Here is an 18,896-nt window from a genome sequence, read left to right as displayed (position 1 = left end):
ATTGTTTAGATAAAGGTGCTGACAACGTTTTCCTTTAGGTACATAATGTGCAGTTAAATAAAGGTACAATATTGTATAGGTTAGCACAAAACATGTTTAAAATCGCAACAATATTGTATCAGAGGTGTAAGAATCGTGATAATAGCATATTGCCTCTGGTGATTCTCAGCCCTATTCATAGGGTTGGGAATATGTGTGGTGAATATGTCTGCTTCCGTCTTTGGGAAGTTATAATCTCCACTGAAATCATTTTTTGACATTTTCGCAGCAAGAGAGTTCTTGGTTTGAACCTGGGGTGGGAGTTTGCATGTTCGCCCCGTGTCAGTGTGGATTTTCTCAGGGTACTCCGGCTTCCTCCCACAATCCAAAGACATGCAGGTTAATTTGTGACTCTAAATTGTCCGTAGGTGTGAATGTGAGCGTGAATGGTTGTGTGTCTCTTCGTGTCAGCCCTGTGATAGTCTGGTGACCTGTCCAGGGTGTACCCTGCCTCTCACCCAATGTCAGCTGGGATAGGCTCCAGCCCCCCCATGTAGTGTCCCATGAATGACATCACATCCTTAACATACACTTACATAGTAAACGTAAAGTTATGGAGTTTAGGTTCAGGAAACATGGTGAGGACGTTCCTTAAAATGAGCCAAAGTTTACTCAGAGTTCACATGCCTCCTTATAAGACCACTTGGGACTGCTTCCTTGTTTACTCCCATCAGCACATGGGTCACTTGATTGGAGCACTTCAAAATATGTGGAATATTTACATATTTGGGTGCGTTATTTTTTGTCGGAAAACATACTTATCATGTTAAAAATTGCAAAAATATTGTACCGTGGTGTAAGAATTGTGATAATATCGCATTGCGGGCCCTCTGGTGATTCCAGTCCCTAATAGAAATGAAAGAGATTCTTTGTTTCAAGCTCCTAAAATGTGATCATTTGTGTAATATCTTTGTCAAATGTGATATTAAACTTTATATATTTTGGATATTTGGATTAGGACTGTTGGTGGGATAAGACAAGCAATGTTAATATGTCAGCGACTCCTTTTTGAGATTATAATCTGCATTTTGAAATGATCTTTTGACGTTTTTGCTCAAGAAATAAATAAATCGATAGTGAAAGTAATCAGTCGCTGCTGCTGTAATGAGAAACAAGCACCAATAAGTATTCATTAGAGAGCCTCTACTCTATATAAGTCTCTGCAGAAATACCATGGGAATATTACAGCGATTATTCATTGGTGTATGTCTGTGTGTGTGTGTGTGTGCATGTGACTGAGTGGGCAGGTGTGATTGTAAAAGGCAGGGGCCCTGCTTATCCAACGCACACACTCACATGCACACTCTGTTTTCACTTCAGCCTTCCTCCTTCTGGCTCGCTGGAATTTTTTTTTTTATATTAAATGCTTCCTTTTTGCATTTTGGTGGTGAAATGAAATGATCATGAGGAGGTGGAGGAGGAGGAGGGAAGAGGAGGGTTTAAAAAAAGCAGTGTGGAGTGGATGCCATCAAAGTAGAGCCAAAGGAGCAGCAGCAGAAACAACAGCAGTCGTTTGCATGATTCTCCGCTCTGTTTAAATAAAGGTTACTGAGTGGGACTGAATTGTTTCCCATCCACCGGCTGCCATGACAAATATTAACCAGGCTGCCTGTTCTTCCTCTCTCTCTCCCTCTTGCTGTTGGGATGTCGTAACTCTCAGTTAGCTGCAGTCACGCACACACACACACACACACACACACACACACTTACACACTGTTTTTTCTGGGCTTGGCCTCCTAATTTTTATCATCTAGTCACTGTGAGGACACGATAAAATGTTCTCAGACTGTCAAGAGTCAGCCCTCACAAGTAGGAATAAATCTGCACACACACACACACACACACACACACACACACACGAAGAAAAACAAAGATGCTCCCTGCTGGTTGGCGGCCCCTGGTGGTCAGTTGTCGTAACTGCACCTCCTTTTTGTTCCTTTACATGAGGAGGAGGAGGAGGGGATGATGGTGAGCGCGGCTGACAGGCTCTCCATGGAGTCAGAAAGCAGCTACAGCCTCATTGTCAGCACACATACATGCATACTCTCCTAATGATACGTGATGCATTCAGGGGTCTGTAAAAAAAAAAAAGAAGAAGATGTTGCTGTGTGATGTTTTTTTTTTTTTTTTTGGTTTCCCCCTTCCCTGATGCAGAGTCGATGTTTCTCCCTCCTGGCTAGCTTTGTTTGACGCCTTCACAAACACCCACTCGATCTAGCACATCTCTTCCTCTCTGTCTGTCGTTCTCTCACGTCTTTGAGCTGTCTGTCTTGCTCTCCTACTCGATCACATCTCTTCCTCGGTGCCTCTGCTGATTTACATTTTTTTTAAGGCTTTGTCTTCTCCTCCTCTTCTCCTTGTCCCTCTCTGTGTCTTTTCCATTTCCCCTCCCGCTCCTCTTTTCATTCTCTCCTCCTGCTGTTCTCAAAGGGGTTTCCTCATTTCTCTTGAAGTCGCTTTTATATTGTTAGTTTGCTCTCCTTTTTTTCCATTCTATGCAGCCTGCAGATGTGTTTATTTGCGTGAAATATTTTTTATTTTATGCTTTTGAGTTAGTCACGTGTGCACACATATGAGTAATTTGTACCCTCTTGAATGACTGTCACTTCACTGGGGCAGAAGGAACTTAAAGCTACACTTCACCCACAACTTAAAAAATACATAGTTTTCCCCTTAACTGTAGTGCTGTTTATCAGTCTACATTGTTTTGTTGTGAGTTGCTGAGTGTTGGAGATATCAGCCATAGAGGTGTCTGCCTTCTCTCTGATATAATGGAACTAGATGGCACTCAGCACTCGGCACTCTGTTCAAAGTGCCGAAAAAAGTACTCAACAGCAATGGCTCTTTCCAGAGATCATGTTCTGGTTACTCAAGATAATCCACAGAGTTTGTTGTGGGCAGTTTCATGTAGGAACTATTTTCTTTCAACCGGACTAAACCCTCCAACCGTATCACGGTGCAGACGGAAGCGTGCATCTATGACTAGCTCACGTAGCACCACTGAGGTAGCTAACGTTACAGCTCAGTCGAGGAGGACGCCATTAATATCCGTTTTTACATAGAGGGCCGCTACAAAGTCCCGTCTTTATGCCTCATTTGCATTTTTACGCCGAAGCCAACAACGGTGGCTTCAGTTTTGCTCCAGTGTGTGATTACAGAAAGCATGCTGGTATCGCAGATTTAAAAGAGACAGCTTCGGCCTTTGGGGTAACATGTGACAGACGCCTTTGCAGTGCTTTAAAAGCAATAACAATGGCAAAACAGGCAATAACAGTCGTTTACTGTCTCTGTTATATGTTGGCTGGTCTCGTTCTCTGCTCAGAGGGTAAAGAGCTCCCTAATTTCATCGTTTTCCCAATTTGCGGACATTTTCGGCCAGTTGAGTTAGTTGCTAACTGCTAACAGCTACTTTTTAAATCTCCTGCAGTGGGTTGCATGCGTAACACATTGTTAAAACATCACATCCACCTGCCAATACAGCACATAAGGTTGACTTTTGGTTTCACATGAGACACTTACAGCAGTCTCCTTAGTGGAAGTCCTGTGTTTGTTTGACCCATCCCTCCCGTCCACCTCCTTAAGTGGAGTTTCTCACTCTTTAATCGACATCACCTGACTTCCTCCTTTGCTCCTGCGGCCACTAGAAGTCACCGGCTAACAATAAGTACCTCCGAAACACATGCTTTTTTGCTAAAACGTTACTCTTTCAAACACTTATGCATGAACAGCACAAGCCTGCTACTCATCTGTGCATGAGACAGTTTATGCAGAAGTGTCATAAATGGTAACAGTTAAGCGAAGTATGCCTTTAATACATGAAACAAACATAAACACCAGATGTCCATATTTTTTAATCTCTACATTGTTTGAAACTGTTTGACTGTTTGTCTGACGTTTTTAACCTGTCAGCGTAACCGTTCGTCAGGACAGAAGTGGTTGGCTGTAGCCGCTACCTCAATGTTGTCACCAAAGCATTGTGCAGATTTAGCAGTTGTTATTTCTGCAGGTCAACTTACAAATACTAACTTGTGCATCTGAAGTGACATTTCATTTTTAAAATCAATTTGATACTTTTCACTGTTTTCGTTCTATCCGTGGTTCTTTCTTCCAGTGTATCGTGTTTTGAGTATTTTTAACGAACAGACAGCAAAGAAACTGGCAGGCAGATGAGGAAGATGATGACGATGATGATAGCAGAGAGATTATGAGGGACACGAATTTGATGGCCTTGACTCTTCGCTCTCTTCCTCTCTCCCTCCTCTGCTGTTTTCACGTTGTAATCTCTCGTGTCTTTATGTTCTTTAATCCCTTTAAATTTAAATTTCCGGCCTTCCTGATGTTCTCCCGCAGTCTCTCTCCCTCTCTCTTGGCCCCTCTTTCTCATTACTCTCTCTTGCTCTGTCGTCCCAGCCCAGTTAAATATGCTCTTTTATTACTTTTTTATTGGGTTTTATTATTCAGTGTGCCATTTATTCAATATGCACTTTTGGAGGCATTATACTGTGGAATAATATTATTAAAGGATCAGGGTACTAAACAATCACTCCAGTTCTTTCCATGTGTTGCAATTAAGTTTGGTTCTTGGTTTACTTGCAGTCATTTACTTTTTTCTGCTGATGCTTTATTGATGTCTTTATCTATCTTTCCATCAGACCCCCTCCCTCTGTGGAGGGTCAGAGTGCAGGGTCAGCCAAGTCAACTTTATTTATAGATGCCTTTTAATGATTGCAACTAAGTGCTTCACAGGCAGCAGAGGACACGAGCACAAACCTTAGCCGGTGTTCATCAAACAACAATGCAGCCTCCGGAGCTGTTTGTCGATGGTTGTTTGTCTTTTAAAATGATTTTCTGACAAAGTTTCACAGGATTGTGATGCAACGTCTTGTAGATAAACGCAAGATCTGGATCACATCCGAAAAGAAGCGATCCAAAAGCTGTCTGTCCAGCAGATATCAGCTCACTATTTGAGTTTTTGTAATAAACAAATGACTAGAACAAGGCTGAGGTCCAAGGAAAGAGCCAGATCTTGTGTAACCAAACATACATTTTGATTTTGTGCCTTTCTCAAGAGCTCTCAGAGGACAATGATGAGTATTGGTGGTTATGAGACGCTGTGGAAAACTATGCAACTTTAACTGAACTAGATTTACATGTCCCAGTTACAGGATGAAGACGAATATTAAAACCAAGCAGTGTAACAGAAGAATAAGTAGAGAAGAGCCATAAAGTCATGCCTGCTACACAGCATTAGCTAGCACAAGCTACTGGTCATACCAGACCATAATGCTTTAGAGGAAAAAAACTTGACGAGATAATAGCTTTTCTGGAGCTTTAATTGAGACACATTGGAACCAAGAAAAAAGAGTGCTTCAGGAATTAGCCCTAAACACAGAAATTAATTTGCATTTTAGCACTTCAGGTTACCTTGTTCCAAAGTGAATGTGTTTTTTTAGTGTTTTCTTGGTTGGACTGAAATAAGGTCTGTGGTTATCACTAGCTCAAGAGACTTTTATGTTTTGTTCTCCGCCATAAAATGAACCCAGAACGTCAACAGCCAACGCACCCAGGGTACCTTTCATATCATTAAGTGGACTTGGAAAGTCCATGACCAAAATCTCAATATGTGACGAGGTCGGAGTGAAAATGTTTTGTATAAAATACGCCAATAAATACTCCACTTGTGAAATTTGAAGCTTTACATCTTATAAAAGGCAGTTGCTAACAAGCGGTAAAATGAGACGAAAGAACGTCATCAGGCCGAATACAGCTTTACAGCCTAGTTGTGGTGGTGACGTTGAAGTCGTGTGTCTGCAGTGTAGTTTGTTCATAGCCTAATGTTAGCTTTTCTCTTCTAGCGACTACATTTACACTTTAGAAATCATAAAAGTGGTGTTCATTTCTGAACAAAATATGTAATTATCATGACCATTTGTTCGCCAAAGAGCTTATTTTCTACGTAATTCCAAGATCCAATTGAAAAATCCCTTTGGCTTTTCGTTGAGGGAACCACCGCAACGCTAACTTGCACTCTTGCATCCGATTTTCAAGACCTGCTCCGGAAGTGAAACTGTAACATGTAATACCGCACCTGTCACCTACAAATATGATAATATGCAACCTGACGCAAAGCCGCAAATTGTATAATAACCATGTGCTGTTCAAACAATTTAATTTTGTTATTTGTATTCTCACTTTATTTTAATATATTTATCATACAGCACCCCACTCCAACACACATGTTCTTTTGCTCACCCATAACCAAATCTGAAATTAAAATAAGACAAAATGTCACCAGCCTCTAGTGCAGGTTTGCGCGGGAACTTAACCAAATGCAGGACTCTAGCAAATAGAACGTCCGTGTGTGTGTGCACTGGTTAATGTGTGGTTAGGGTTAGGTACAAACATGACTTGATTAAGTTTTGGAAAACATCATGTTTTGCCTTCAAATACCTAGTTTTGTTGTAACAAACACAGCTGAACATGTCCCGGATTCTATTGGTATCAAACAGTGGTCTCCTGCTGTCTTTTCTTGATGACACACCATCCACCATCCCCTCTTTTGCTCAGCTCATATACATACAGTGTGAACTATGCAACATGAAACATACAAAAGTAAATAAATATGCGTTGATTGCAGAAACATACAATGCCAACATTTTGTTCTGCTACCTGGGAACAAAAAGAACTGGTATTTTCTGTGCGTGTGTTACCTTTAGGGAATCAAACCTGTGACCATCTGGCTACCAGACTGTTTCTTTAAGCACTTGTGCAGAGTGTGTGATGGAATATTTCAAATTAATTATTTCGTTTCCACAGTTGTAACTGATGATTGATATTTTTTTGTAATCAGGTTTTGAATTGTCTGGTGTCAGTGGGGGCATATTTAGGGGATTGTTTCATCAACACCTGCTCACAAGGATGCTCACTTGCTGTCGTTCATCATATTCAAATCAGGAATTGTTAAAGATAAAATCATGCTCTAGAAACATTTCCATAGTGGACACATAGTGTGTTGGAATAGAGGACTGCATTAGTTTAACAGTCAATAAATCACTGCCACATTAAGCTGACAACAGTTTGCTTACAGTAAACAAATGAGATCATTGTGAATGAGATTATCAGCCTGCACTGCACAGCAGAGTCTGATGGATTGTTTTACAGCTCAAAATACTGAACATTTTCCCTCACTGATACTTAATCTTTCTTTCTCGCTGCATAGTTTCCAGCTACATAGTTTCAGCTGTTATCGTCTCTTATCTTTCCTTTCACCCTTCAAAATAAACACAGGGATGAGGAAGATATTTCAGTCTTTGGGTGGGAACACTTTGTCTCAATCAAGATAATATAACATACTTCTCCTCCTCTCCAGACAAAGACAAGCCTGTGGACTCTGACGAGGACTCCCTGGGTGTCAACGTCGCAGGGCCCGGTGGGGTTGGAGGGGGCCCTGGCTCCGGCACATTGCGGCCCAACTCCCAGTCAGCGTTCCTGGGCCCACTACTGTGGGAGAGGACCCTGCCGTGTGACGGAGGCTTGTTCCAGCTGCAGTACATGGACCTGGAGGAGTTCCTGACTGAGAACGGGATGGGGATTCACAGCAACGGGCCCAGCTCCACCAGCGCCCAGATCCCCTCCCAGGTGAGACCAGGACCCCAGGAATGCTACTCAGCCTTGCAGCCAGTTTTCCCAGTGGCCTCATGCGGTATTGCAGTGAAGAAAATCCTCTGCGGCCCGAATCTTTTCCCCATAGACCACCATTATAAAAGAGACGTCTGTAAAACTGTTGACAAGACACACTGAACTGCAAACAAGATCAATTATGACTCTTTCCATTATGGTTTTTTGATCCATGGAGATTTTATATTTTTAAATTTGCCTTGAGCTGAGAAAAGCAATTTAAAAATCTGAAACCGTTAATGGCTCAGTTCCCCATTCATGCTCTTGTCATAGCTACCAGACTCCATTGGCCATATCAGTAATTTTGGCGCATTGAACACTGGAGCTGCTGGTCTACCACTGCCTTGATCAGTTAGCTTGTTTGGGATATTGTACAAGATAAACGATTGAAGCAGCGGTAGACCAGCAGCTCCTGTGTTCACCACTGTTAAATCACTGTTTTTCTAAATGGAATCTGACTTTGAAGAGAGCGATATAACGGATTGCTATCTGTAAATAATATGTGAACAGGACATGATGTTAATATAGCATCATTATAACTTGCTGACTAGTTAGTTTGCAGGTCAGCTATGAGCGCCACATTTCCTCCTGAAGTGGAATGGCTTTTAGGATGTGAGTAAACGAGTTGATGTCAAACTCACGCTATGAAATTCTGCCAGTTTCTCTGTTGTAGAATTAAGATCCATTTTAATTTGAAACATTTCTAAGAGCACTAAAGACCAACCTGCCCATCATTTGAAAACAAAGACCCACTGTCTGCAGTTGGCATGTGGTCATTTTAAAATGTCAGCCAGAGGTGCTGCTGCTCAGGACAAAGTTAAAACACCTGAATTTAATTTTGGTGAATTGGACGAATCTACAGGATCTTAATGAGAAGGGATTTACTGCTCTTCTCTTTGTCTGTACCGTGATTTCAACTGATGATCGTCTATTAAGTCTATTAAAGTTAAGTCTATTAAATTTCCTCTCCTCCCAGAGCTCCCAGTCGGCGGTGCCCAACCAGAGCTCCCAGTGTCCTCCCAGCTCTCCACCGCCCTGCTCCTCCTCTTCCTCCTCCATGTCCTCCTCATCCTCCTCTTCCTCGCTGCTGGGACTGGAAACTGTCCAGCCACAACAACCTCCGCCGCCACTGCCACCTCAGCAGCAGCAGCAGCAGCAGCAGCAGCAAGGCATGATGGGAGGACCTGAGTGTCTACATGGTGAGTGGCTGAGTGAATTTGGGGGTGCCATCAGGCGGTTTGTTTCATTTTTACCCATTAAAATGGACATTTTCTCAACATTTTGAGTTAATTCGTTATCAAGTAATTATTAAATCTGTTAGTCACTCCAAAGACTTCAAGTAGGAGGGGGGTAAATCTTAAAAGTTGATTGAAATAAAACAACTTTCCACATTAAAGCAACATTTATGCAGCGGCTAATGCAGTCAGACATATATGAAGATGTGTATGTAAAGGCCTCAATGTGATCTGACAGTAATGAGGGCACACACTCATGATACATTACATTAACTAACCCACTCCAACGATAACCAGAGTAAGATTTTGTCCAATTACATCTCTGTGTGTTAAATGGCTGACACATTGTTCTCCGGCTCTCCTCGTCTCTCCAACTGCCTGTTTTCATCCATTATATATTCATAATTTATTGTTTCCTCTCTGCTGCTTTTGATGTGAACCAGAACTGCAAGAACATCAGAGCTTTCTTGTCTGTCTGTCTTTATTTAAAAAAATTTTCACAAGTCTGTCAACTTCCAGTTCTGGCTAATTGAAACCACAAAGCCGCGCTTTGTAGTGCTGATGGCCGTGTTTTTAAATCCTGCGAGCCATCGAATGAATCATCACAGCAAATTTTCTTGATGACTTATTAAAGACAGATTGCCACATGTCTGTCTAAATGTTCAGCAGTTGTATGGACATTTAAAGGAAGGATGAGGGGATGAGTGATGGAGTGTGTAAAGGACTGTGTTGAGAGTCTTTGATCAGATTTAAGAGAAGCAGAGCTGTGATACATCTTTAAAGGGACAGTTCCCCTCCAAAATCAAAAACATATATTATTCCTTTTACCCGATAATCCACACACTTTGTTGTGAGCAGTTTCATGCAGGAACTATTTTCTTTCTAATGAACTACACCCGCCAACTGTATCACCACGCAGAAGGAGGCAACATCTATTCACGAACGAGAAGCTCGTGCTTGTGACACTGCGAGATGTAAACATTAATGGTGTCCTCTGTGGTTGAGCTAGCTAGCTCACTGTTGCTAGGTGGGCTAGCAGTAGATGCATGCTTCCTTCTGCGCCGTGATATGGTTGTTGGGTGTACTTTGGTGGAAAATATTTTGCTCCAGCTAGTGGGTGCTGCTTAGTTTTGGCTCGATTGTTTTCAACATGGCAGCTGGGTCATGAACGTTCTCATTTAACAGCTAAACGGTACACTAAAATATGTTTCTGAAAACATTTGAGGTAAGAAATAGGAAATGCAGTAACAGAGTCTGGATTCACATTGACCAGTGCTGCCTAGTTTGACTGCAGTTCATGAGCAGTGATTGACAGCTGCAGTAGAGGCTCCTCAGCTCTGATTGGTTGTCTTCAAATGCCATCAGAAGCACTACAAGGAGGAGGAGAACATGTTTATTTCACAGATTAACTGCCTTGTGTACTACTGTGTGGATGTAGTGGCAGTTTCAGAAAATATAACAAAAAGTTATTTTTACAAAAGTAACCAACTACAGGAACCACACAAGGGAAAAACAAACAATCAAGCTGACGATGAGGAGGTCCATTGTTATTTGTTTGTTCCAACACATTGTTGGCGCACTTTATACACAGCCTGAATTTCTAAAGGTGGACCTACCTTATAGAGACGTCAGAGTGTAAGAGGTTAATTCTGAGTTGTTGTGCACGGGCGGCTGCTGCTCCCGCTTTGTTGTTTGACACACTGTGTAGAAAATGTTGCCTGACCGGGTCACTTCTGTGGGAACTAGGCACAAAAACAGTTTTTATCATCTGCTTGCAGCTGCCTTTATCAGCTCTGCACTTCATATTTTTACCTGTCTTGCTCTCATACCTTTGCTTTTCACAGCATTTTCATACTTCTAATAGAGTATGCAGTAAGAAGAGTTTGTACACAGCTACAGTCAGAGGAAGACACAGATAGAGAGACAAAGAGTTAAACTGCCCAGCAGGATCTGATTCTGAGAAATGTGACTGGAACATTGTGAACATTGTCTTTTTATTCTGAGTCATAAACAATAAGAGAGGACATGTTTCACTGTGAGAGCGAGCTGCAGAGAAGCTTGAAGAAAAAATAAATGAGTGAAAAACGATTGGAAAATGAAACACAGACAGAAGACACATGCATGAAAGAAAGCAGCAGAGCTGCTACAGAGGAGCGAATACCACTGGATACTGCTGCAAGGCTCTGAGTGTGTGAGCGTGTGTGTGTGTGCGTGTGCCCTAAGTGCTTCTGTGAGTGTCTATGAATACACACCATCAGTGTGTCTTAGTGTGCATGCAGGCCTTTATGTGTTTTCTGTGTGTGTGACTGTGCAGCACAATGAACTTCGAACATGCATATGAGAGTGTCCTCTTTGTTTCGGCATTTGCATGCAACTGTTTAGGCTTTAATGTGAACATACCCTCTCTCATGAGTATGTGTGTGTGTGTGTGTGTGCTCTTTATTCTGAATTATAAACACGTGACTGGGTTGAGCATGATGCATCCAGCCAGAAATCCCTCAGGTCGCTGTGGAGCTGAAGTGTTACTACAGAGCTGCAGAGAGAGGGAGAGAGATTCAACCAGAGAAATAGATGGAAAATAGACTGGCAATATTAATCTGATCCACATGCACATGTTTGGTTTGATTTTAATTCATTCTGGGCAAAAGAGGGAACAGCTTAGAGGGACAGAGAACACAATAATATGGATGCGGCTGTCATTTTATAGGGTTTATTTTTCACCTATGTCTTGTTTAAAATGCAGCAATATTTCCATCTGTGAAAATTCAAACTGAGGTCTGAGGTTAAAAACGGATGAAAATGGAGATGAGTGGATGAATGCTGCAGAGATTAAACAATTACTAAACCAGCTGTGGTGGAGCTAGTGCTGGTTTTTCTTTTCTTCCTGCTTTTCCTTACCTCACAAAACCAGACTGAACCTGGTGAGCTCAGTTTTTGCTACTAGATTTCAGCCAAACAGTGTCTAATGTCATATACTGTCTCTCAAACCCCTAAATTTAGATTGTTATTTTCAATTTGACCTGATAATAAATGAAAAAATACTTGGATTTTATACTGTAATGGAAAGATTCACCACAGTTTATAGTCCAAGTTTTTGCAAGCCACAGCTATATTACATTTGTACATTATTTTGTAGTAAATGTGTTGAAACTTTGTTTCTCACAATGCTGTGGTTAACTTGTGGTTAGGTACAGGCACAAAAGCCACTTGTTTTTTTTTGTTCGGAAAAGATCATGTTTTGAAACTCCCACATTTAGTGGCATAAATGCTGTGGTGTGGAGATGAAGAACACCGAGGTTTGGTTGCTCAAACACCACTAGATAATGCCACAATGTTTCTGTAAAAAAACAACAACCCAGATTTGGTGCCATAAACACTGCTGCAAATGAAGCAATGTGCCACCAAAAACCCCCAGGTCTAGTGGCTTCAACGCCACCGGAAAACGGCACGATGTGACACCAGGAATACTCAGGTTCGGTGGCTTAAATGCTGTGGTGTGGCAGTGAGGAACACTAAGGTTCGGTGGCTCAAATGCAACTAGGAATCACCACAAAGCGTTGGTAAAAACACCCAGATTTGGTGCCATAAATACTGCTGGAAATGCCACATTGTGCCACCAAAAACACCCAGGATTAGTGCCATCAGCGCCACTGGGAAATGGCAGGATGTGCCCCCAAGAGCACTCAGGTTCAGTGGCTCAAACACTGCTTTGAAAGGCTGCAATGTGTTGGTAAAAAAAACACCTAGGTTTGGTGGCTCAAAAGCTGTGGTGTGGCACTGACAACACTGAGGTTCAGTGGCTCAAATGCAACTAGGAATCACCCCAAAGTGCTGTTAAAAAACACACAGATTTGGTGTCATAAAAACTGTTGGAAATGTTGCAAAGTGCCACCAAAAACGCCAAGGTTAGATGGCGCTTCAATCGCCACGAGTAAATGCCACATGTAAAAACCATCCAGATTTGGTGGCATAATCCCTGCTGGGAAATGCTGCAGTGTGCCACTAAAAACTCTCAAGTCACCAAAAAGCAACCTTTGTCCTTGGTCCTGAACACTGGTCGGCAGCTTGGCGGACATGCCATCCACCTTCTCCTTCACCTCCTAATGACAGTGTCAGTGCATACATTACGTCACTTTAGAAACGTTGACAATATGAAATGTGCAAATGTAAGGGGTATTTGTGGATTGCAGAAATGTAAAAAATGCCAACATTTTGTTATGGCAACTGGGCTGTGCAGCACAAAATAGAACATATCTAAAAAGAAATAAACAGAAATTGACATGTCCCTGAAATATGTAAAGTAATACCGATATCTATGTATGATGTAAAATAGTTTGTGGTTTTCACTCTGATTTTTGTCTCTTCAAAACATAATGAGCTGTACGTATAAGCAGGTAATTACAATCATGATTGCATGATGCATGGCCCATTTCCCATGAAAGGTATTGTTCAGAGATTAATTTTGCTGGATGTTTTAGAAGAAATTCGACATTTCCACAACAGCAATCTGATAGCTCTGTAAGCTCTGTGCTGATGTTGGTATTTTTGTCGGTAAAGGAGAGAATTTGTCAGGTTGAAGCCTGATCCCATCATCTGCAGTGTAGTTTTGCTCAACACTCACTAATGATGCTCTTAACCAAGCAAACGCCCACTGAGCTACAAGATCATTTGTCTGTTTTTTCCTTGCCAGAGCAGTTTCTTGTTTCCCTAAAGAACCGCTCTTATTTAGGAAAGGAAAGATGAATCACCTTAACTTTTAGTCCAAATCAGCTGTTATCAGGCTGCAGCTCTGACGCTTCCAGGTCAATTCACTCAGTCAGAAACCTTCTTAATCAAACACAGATACTGAAACCTCAGATTCCTCTGAGCCTGCTACATGAACTCATTGGGCTGCGATGTGTTTTGGAAGGAAGCATCTGCTACACAAATTTATCACAGCTATTACAGAGATGGTTCTTAATCACTTATTAAACTAAAGAGCACGAAGACATAACTGCACGTAAAATGACGCAACAACACCTGGAGAGAAAAATCCCAAACCTGAATAACCGCCCAGATCGAATCAGTTGTTCCTTTGCCTGAAGCTGATCTGGTCACCAAACTTCATGGGAATATGTGCAGATTTTAAATCCTGCTGACAGACTGACACGTGATGAAAGCAGAAGTGGTGAAGCTTCAGTGGGAAGTGCAGATAAAAACAAACAAGCCAATAGTGGAATATGGGCTGTAAACCTCAGCAGGCAGACAAACTAGAGTTTACACAAAGCTGATAAATTAGGAACTTGTGTTTTTTAAATGACATTTACGTTTCAATTATTTATATCCTGGGCAGGATTTCAGACCTCATTTTAAAACATTTTGAGTTTGATCCAAAGTGTATCTGAAGAGAAAATGGGCTGAATTTCAGCTGTCAGATTTCTCTCCGCCCTCAAGTTGTCTTTGACTGTAAACACTGATATGCCATTGTTTTGACAGTTTTTAATTCCAAAGCCCCAGTAGTCCAAAAAAAAAGACCTGTCCCATTGGACCAAAAGACCCTTTATCCGAAAGCCCGTAATCCCAAATACTAACATGCACTGCGCCAAAGGGCCATTTCTCCGATGAGACTAAGCACATGGCTAATTATAATGCAGAATGACATCATCGGACCTTCATACGTTGGCGTGATCCACCCTACTCTGCCTCTGATTGGCTTACCCTGATATTTTTACCCTAACCAGTCTCAATCCTCATGCCTAGATTTAACCAACCCAACCAGGAAAGGTAACGAGGATTAGCCAGTCAGATGCTGAGTCAGATGATGTCATTCTGCATAATATTTAGCCATGTGCTTGTATTTAGGCAGCCCAGCTGCCAGAAGAAAATGTTGGTATTGTATGTTTCTGCAAACCATGGATACGTGATATTTCACATGTATCGTAGTATATCAATTGAGTTTGTTATCACGAAGTGAAGGAAATGATGGATGGCGTGACACCTAGGTGAGATGCCTGCCAAGCTGCAGACCAACAAACAACAAAACCGTTTGCTTTCTAGTAAGTCATCACTGCGTTTTCTAGCGGCTATTTCATCACCAAAAGTGGGTGTTTTTCAGCGGTCCGTCACTGTGTTTCCACCAGGGATAGTGCCATGAAAAGGGATATTTTTGGGGTGCCAAGTAGCTCACCAGGTAGGGCAGGCGCCCCATGCATAAAGGCTTGCCTTTATGCATGGGGCATAATGCATACTCCTTGCCGTAGTGGCCACATGTGCCCAGAAAGTGATCTTTTTAAAAAAAAATGGCTGCTTCTCCAGCCAGGATTGTGCCACGACAAATTGTGTTGTTTACCAAGACATTGTTGCGTTGCCAGCCATCAAAACCAAATACACTGAAATGTCTTGACAAATACTGGATTGCTGTGAAATTCTGAGCACACATTCATTGTCCCCAGAGGATGAATTGTAGTAGCTCAACACTGTCTCCAGAAAAAAACGATGCTTTTTTCCATTACTGCAAACCAGAGACATTACATTTGTATGTTATAATGTAGTGGATAAACTGACCCTCTACCTTTCTTTATGTCTCAACAATGCTGTGGTTAATGTGTGTTTAGGTTTAAGCACAAAAGCACTTGTTAATGATAAAGAGAAGATCATGGTTTGGCTTAAAATATCCACTTTTCGTGGCACTGTCCTCACAGGAAATGCAGCCATGTCTCATTAAAAAACATATGCTTTTCGTAGCCTAATTCCCACTGGAAAAACTGGCATGGGCTTGCCAGAAGACAGCTGTGTCTGATGCCTAAAAAGCTGCTGAAGAACAGCAATGACTCACTAAAACCCAAATGGTTTGTTGTTTGTTGGTCCGAACAATGGTCTGCAGCTTGGCAGGTGTCTTGCCAAGGTGTCACACCATCCTCCATCTCTTCCACATCCTGATCACTAACTCAGCTCATATACTACCTCACTTATAGATGTTGATATGATGCATATGAAATATTCAAATGTCATGTAGAAACATACAATGCCAACATTTTCTTGATCGGGCTGAATGGCACTACTCCCTCACTCTACAGCCACCATCCATTCAGAACTATTGATGTTCCCATCAGCGTCTGCTTCAGTGTCTGTTTAGTGCTAATTAGGAGATGTTAGCATGCTAGCACACTGAACTAGCATGCCACACATATTGTTAAACATCAAGATAGAATTATGACTGTGAGCATGGTGATGTTAGCTTCAACTAACATGGCTGTAGACTCTCAGTACAAGTGTTTATGGCCCATAAGCTGCTGTTTTACAGTCTTCTATATAAATATATTTAATCTTTTGCAGCGTTTTCACTGCTAAGAAGAAAACAGATCAAAAATAAATATGAAGAAGAGCCAAATTACTGCAGCTCAAATTACTGCAGTCAATTTTCCCTGCAGACAAACAATCTGAGCAACGATTAGACTGTCTTGGGCCTCAGGAACAACATACACTATATGATTTCCCCAGCTTTCAACCACAGAACTGCTTCACCTCAAACAGAAACCAAATACCAGCGTCTAGACGGGAAGAATCCCGGATAAACCCTCGACCCAGCGAGGTGAGATATACATCAAGTTTCATTCAGGTATTAAGAGATGAATTTAGTCAAATCTGGCTGTACATTGTTGAGGTATTAAAGTGAGCTGCTGTGTCTTTAAAAGAGGAGAGTGCAGGATAATGCCACGCCGAGGCAGTCAGTGATTTAACATTCAGGGCTGTGATTAATCTTGGCGAGGGAAGGGTTAAACAAGACACTGACTCTGCACTCTGTAACACTGCACAGAGAGAGGCAGAGAGAGAGAGAGAGAGAGAGCAGTGCCGGAGGGGGGAGAGCCAGTCCAGAGTGTTCGCTTTGCATGTTTTGAAATCTCTCTCCCTCACCCTCTCTCTCTCTCGCTGTCTCTCACACGCTCGGGCCATGTGCGGCCGCCACGTCACGTGCCGCTGCAGAAAGCATCAGAGCGAGAAAGAGGAGAGGAGAGGGGAAGGGAGGGGCTGGGGGAGGAAAGAGAGAGAACAGGCAGGAGGAAAGTGGAGGGAGATAAAGAGAGAGAGAGAGAGAGAGGAAACAGTGGAGATTACAGAGAGAATAAACAGGAGGACGAAGCAGAAGAAAATCTTTAGGATGGCAGAATAAACAGGGATTTGGGGAGAGAATTTTAATTGAAAGCAGATCTTTGTGTAGCAGTATACTATTCAAAAAAGACATAACACTTCTGATTACAGTCTAATAAAGATTAACATATTTAATAAATCACCGTGTCTATAGCTAAGTTCAAACTAGAAACCATTCAGGTCCTGCATTCAACAAGTCCTCCAAACTAAACTAAAAAATAAACAGTTTTGTGTCACAATATGAGCATATTCTGATCTGATGCCCTGTTGTCAGTTCATCACTTTACAGCACCCTCCAAAATGCATATGACCTTTAGCAAAATGAGTCATATAACCTTTTCTTTTTGCATCTGCCTCCTTTATGGTTAAAAGCAGGATACACCAGCAGCTCATGGTGTGCGTCGACTTGTAGGGATGCACTTGTTGTCCTTTGTCTCCATCAAAGACGTGCACTAGCTCTTCAGAAAATATTGCATTTTTACCACACTGAATTATATCGATTTGTCACATCCCAGCTACTGTATTCTGACTATGATCTGTATTACGCACCAGGTATGTGCTAAAGGCGTTAACGCATTGATAATGTGCATTTCACTTTGAGGTCATGTCCTGACCATGAGTCCACTAACTTGCAAATGCAAGTTAGTCGAAAACCTCTGAGATGTGGTGTGTCTCAAACCACAGACTTCCGTTAGTACAGTTCTATGTAGTATACTATGTGCACTATGTACTCATTAACGTAGTGCGCAAATTTCGACAGGCTAGTGTTGTCTCAAACCAAACACGGCCGTCGTGCACTCACCAGAAATGACAACCGCAAATTAGCTAGTTAGCAAACTAGCATTAGCATTCGCGTTATCGTTTGTGGTACCAAATCATTACAGACTGCTAAATTAACCCAATAAACATACTGCTGGCTTATACCCGACAACAGTATAGTGGTGCTTAGTGCAAAAAACACATGTATTTGTACAATGCAGCGACGTTCACAGTGGCACAGGCCTCGCTGCTGTTTCCAGTTTGAAATGTGGTTCCTCCTCTTCCACTACGTAGCCAAGATGGCGACCATTGATGGCGAGAAGTGTCCATAGTTCCACGCTGAACTTTTTGACTGTTTTGAGTGCACCATCCAGGTACTCATAGTGCACTGCATTTTTCCATACTTCTCAGTGTGAACGCACTTATGCACTCAAAATAGTAAGTGTAAGTACAGAAGTACACGATCTGAGACACAGCACTCATCTTTGATCTTTTTGAACTCCAAGGGATGTTATGAATGGCGGAAGACCAAAATGCTTTTGGATGCATTTGGATAGACCTTAAACCAATTCGAAGCACTTGCAGCCCATTCTTATTGGCAGGGCGTCAAATATGACAGTTTAGTCAGTGGTCATTTGCATTTTTTTTTACCAATGTTATGTTGTTAATGTCATGTGACTTATGTGCCATGTTGACATACGTGACATATGTCTTGCTACTTGTAACATATACTCATAAACTTATTTTGGTTATGTAGCAAACATACTTATTTTACAACACACTCTCTGTCCTAATTCGTCAAATACCGACACTTGGTCAGTGGCCCTACACTATGATGCTGTAGGTGCCCCTCTAGTGTGAGTTTGGACACTGAGGAATGGTGTGATAATTTATGCTCGTTACATACAGAGTCTTTTCAAAATAAACTTCAGCTTTCATAAGAAATGTACAGTACCTTAGACCAACTTAGATTGGTTCAGGTTTACTTCCTGAAGTTGAGGCAACAAAAGAATGTGGTCAGGTATAGAAAAAAACACCATGGTTTGGCTTGAATAAGTA

The 18,896-nt window shown here is 41.8% G+C and overlaps 1 protein-coding gene across 2 annotated transcripts in view; it reads left to right on the top strand.

Annotated features, from left to right (window-relative positions):
- dbpa (D site albumin promoter binding protein a) overlaps positions 1 to 18,896 on the top strand; it is a 40,021-nt gene that overhangs the window by 1,939 nt on the left and 19,186 nt on the right. For both annotated transcript variants that reach the window (XM_049602873.1, XM_049602872.1), the window contains 2 exons: positions 7,409 to 7,677; positions 8,693 to 8,915. In XM_049602873.1, the coding sequence (XP_049458830.1) occupies positions 7,409 to 7,677; positions 8,693 to 8,915 (492 nt within the window). The remainder of the gene's footprint in view (positions 1 to 7,408; positions 7,678 to 8,692; positions 8,916 to 18,896) is intronic.

Source organism: Epinephelus fuscoguttatus, linkage group LG17 (genome assembly GCF_011397635.1).
Source record: "Epinephelus fuscoguttatus linkage group LG17, E.fuscoguttatus.final_Chr_v1".
Classification (NCBI taxonomy): Eukaryota; Metazoa; Chordata; class Actinopteri; order Perciformes; family Serranidae; genus Epinephelus; species Epinephelus fuscoguttatus.
This window is presented reverse-complemented; position numbering and strand designations above follow the sequence as displayed.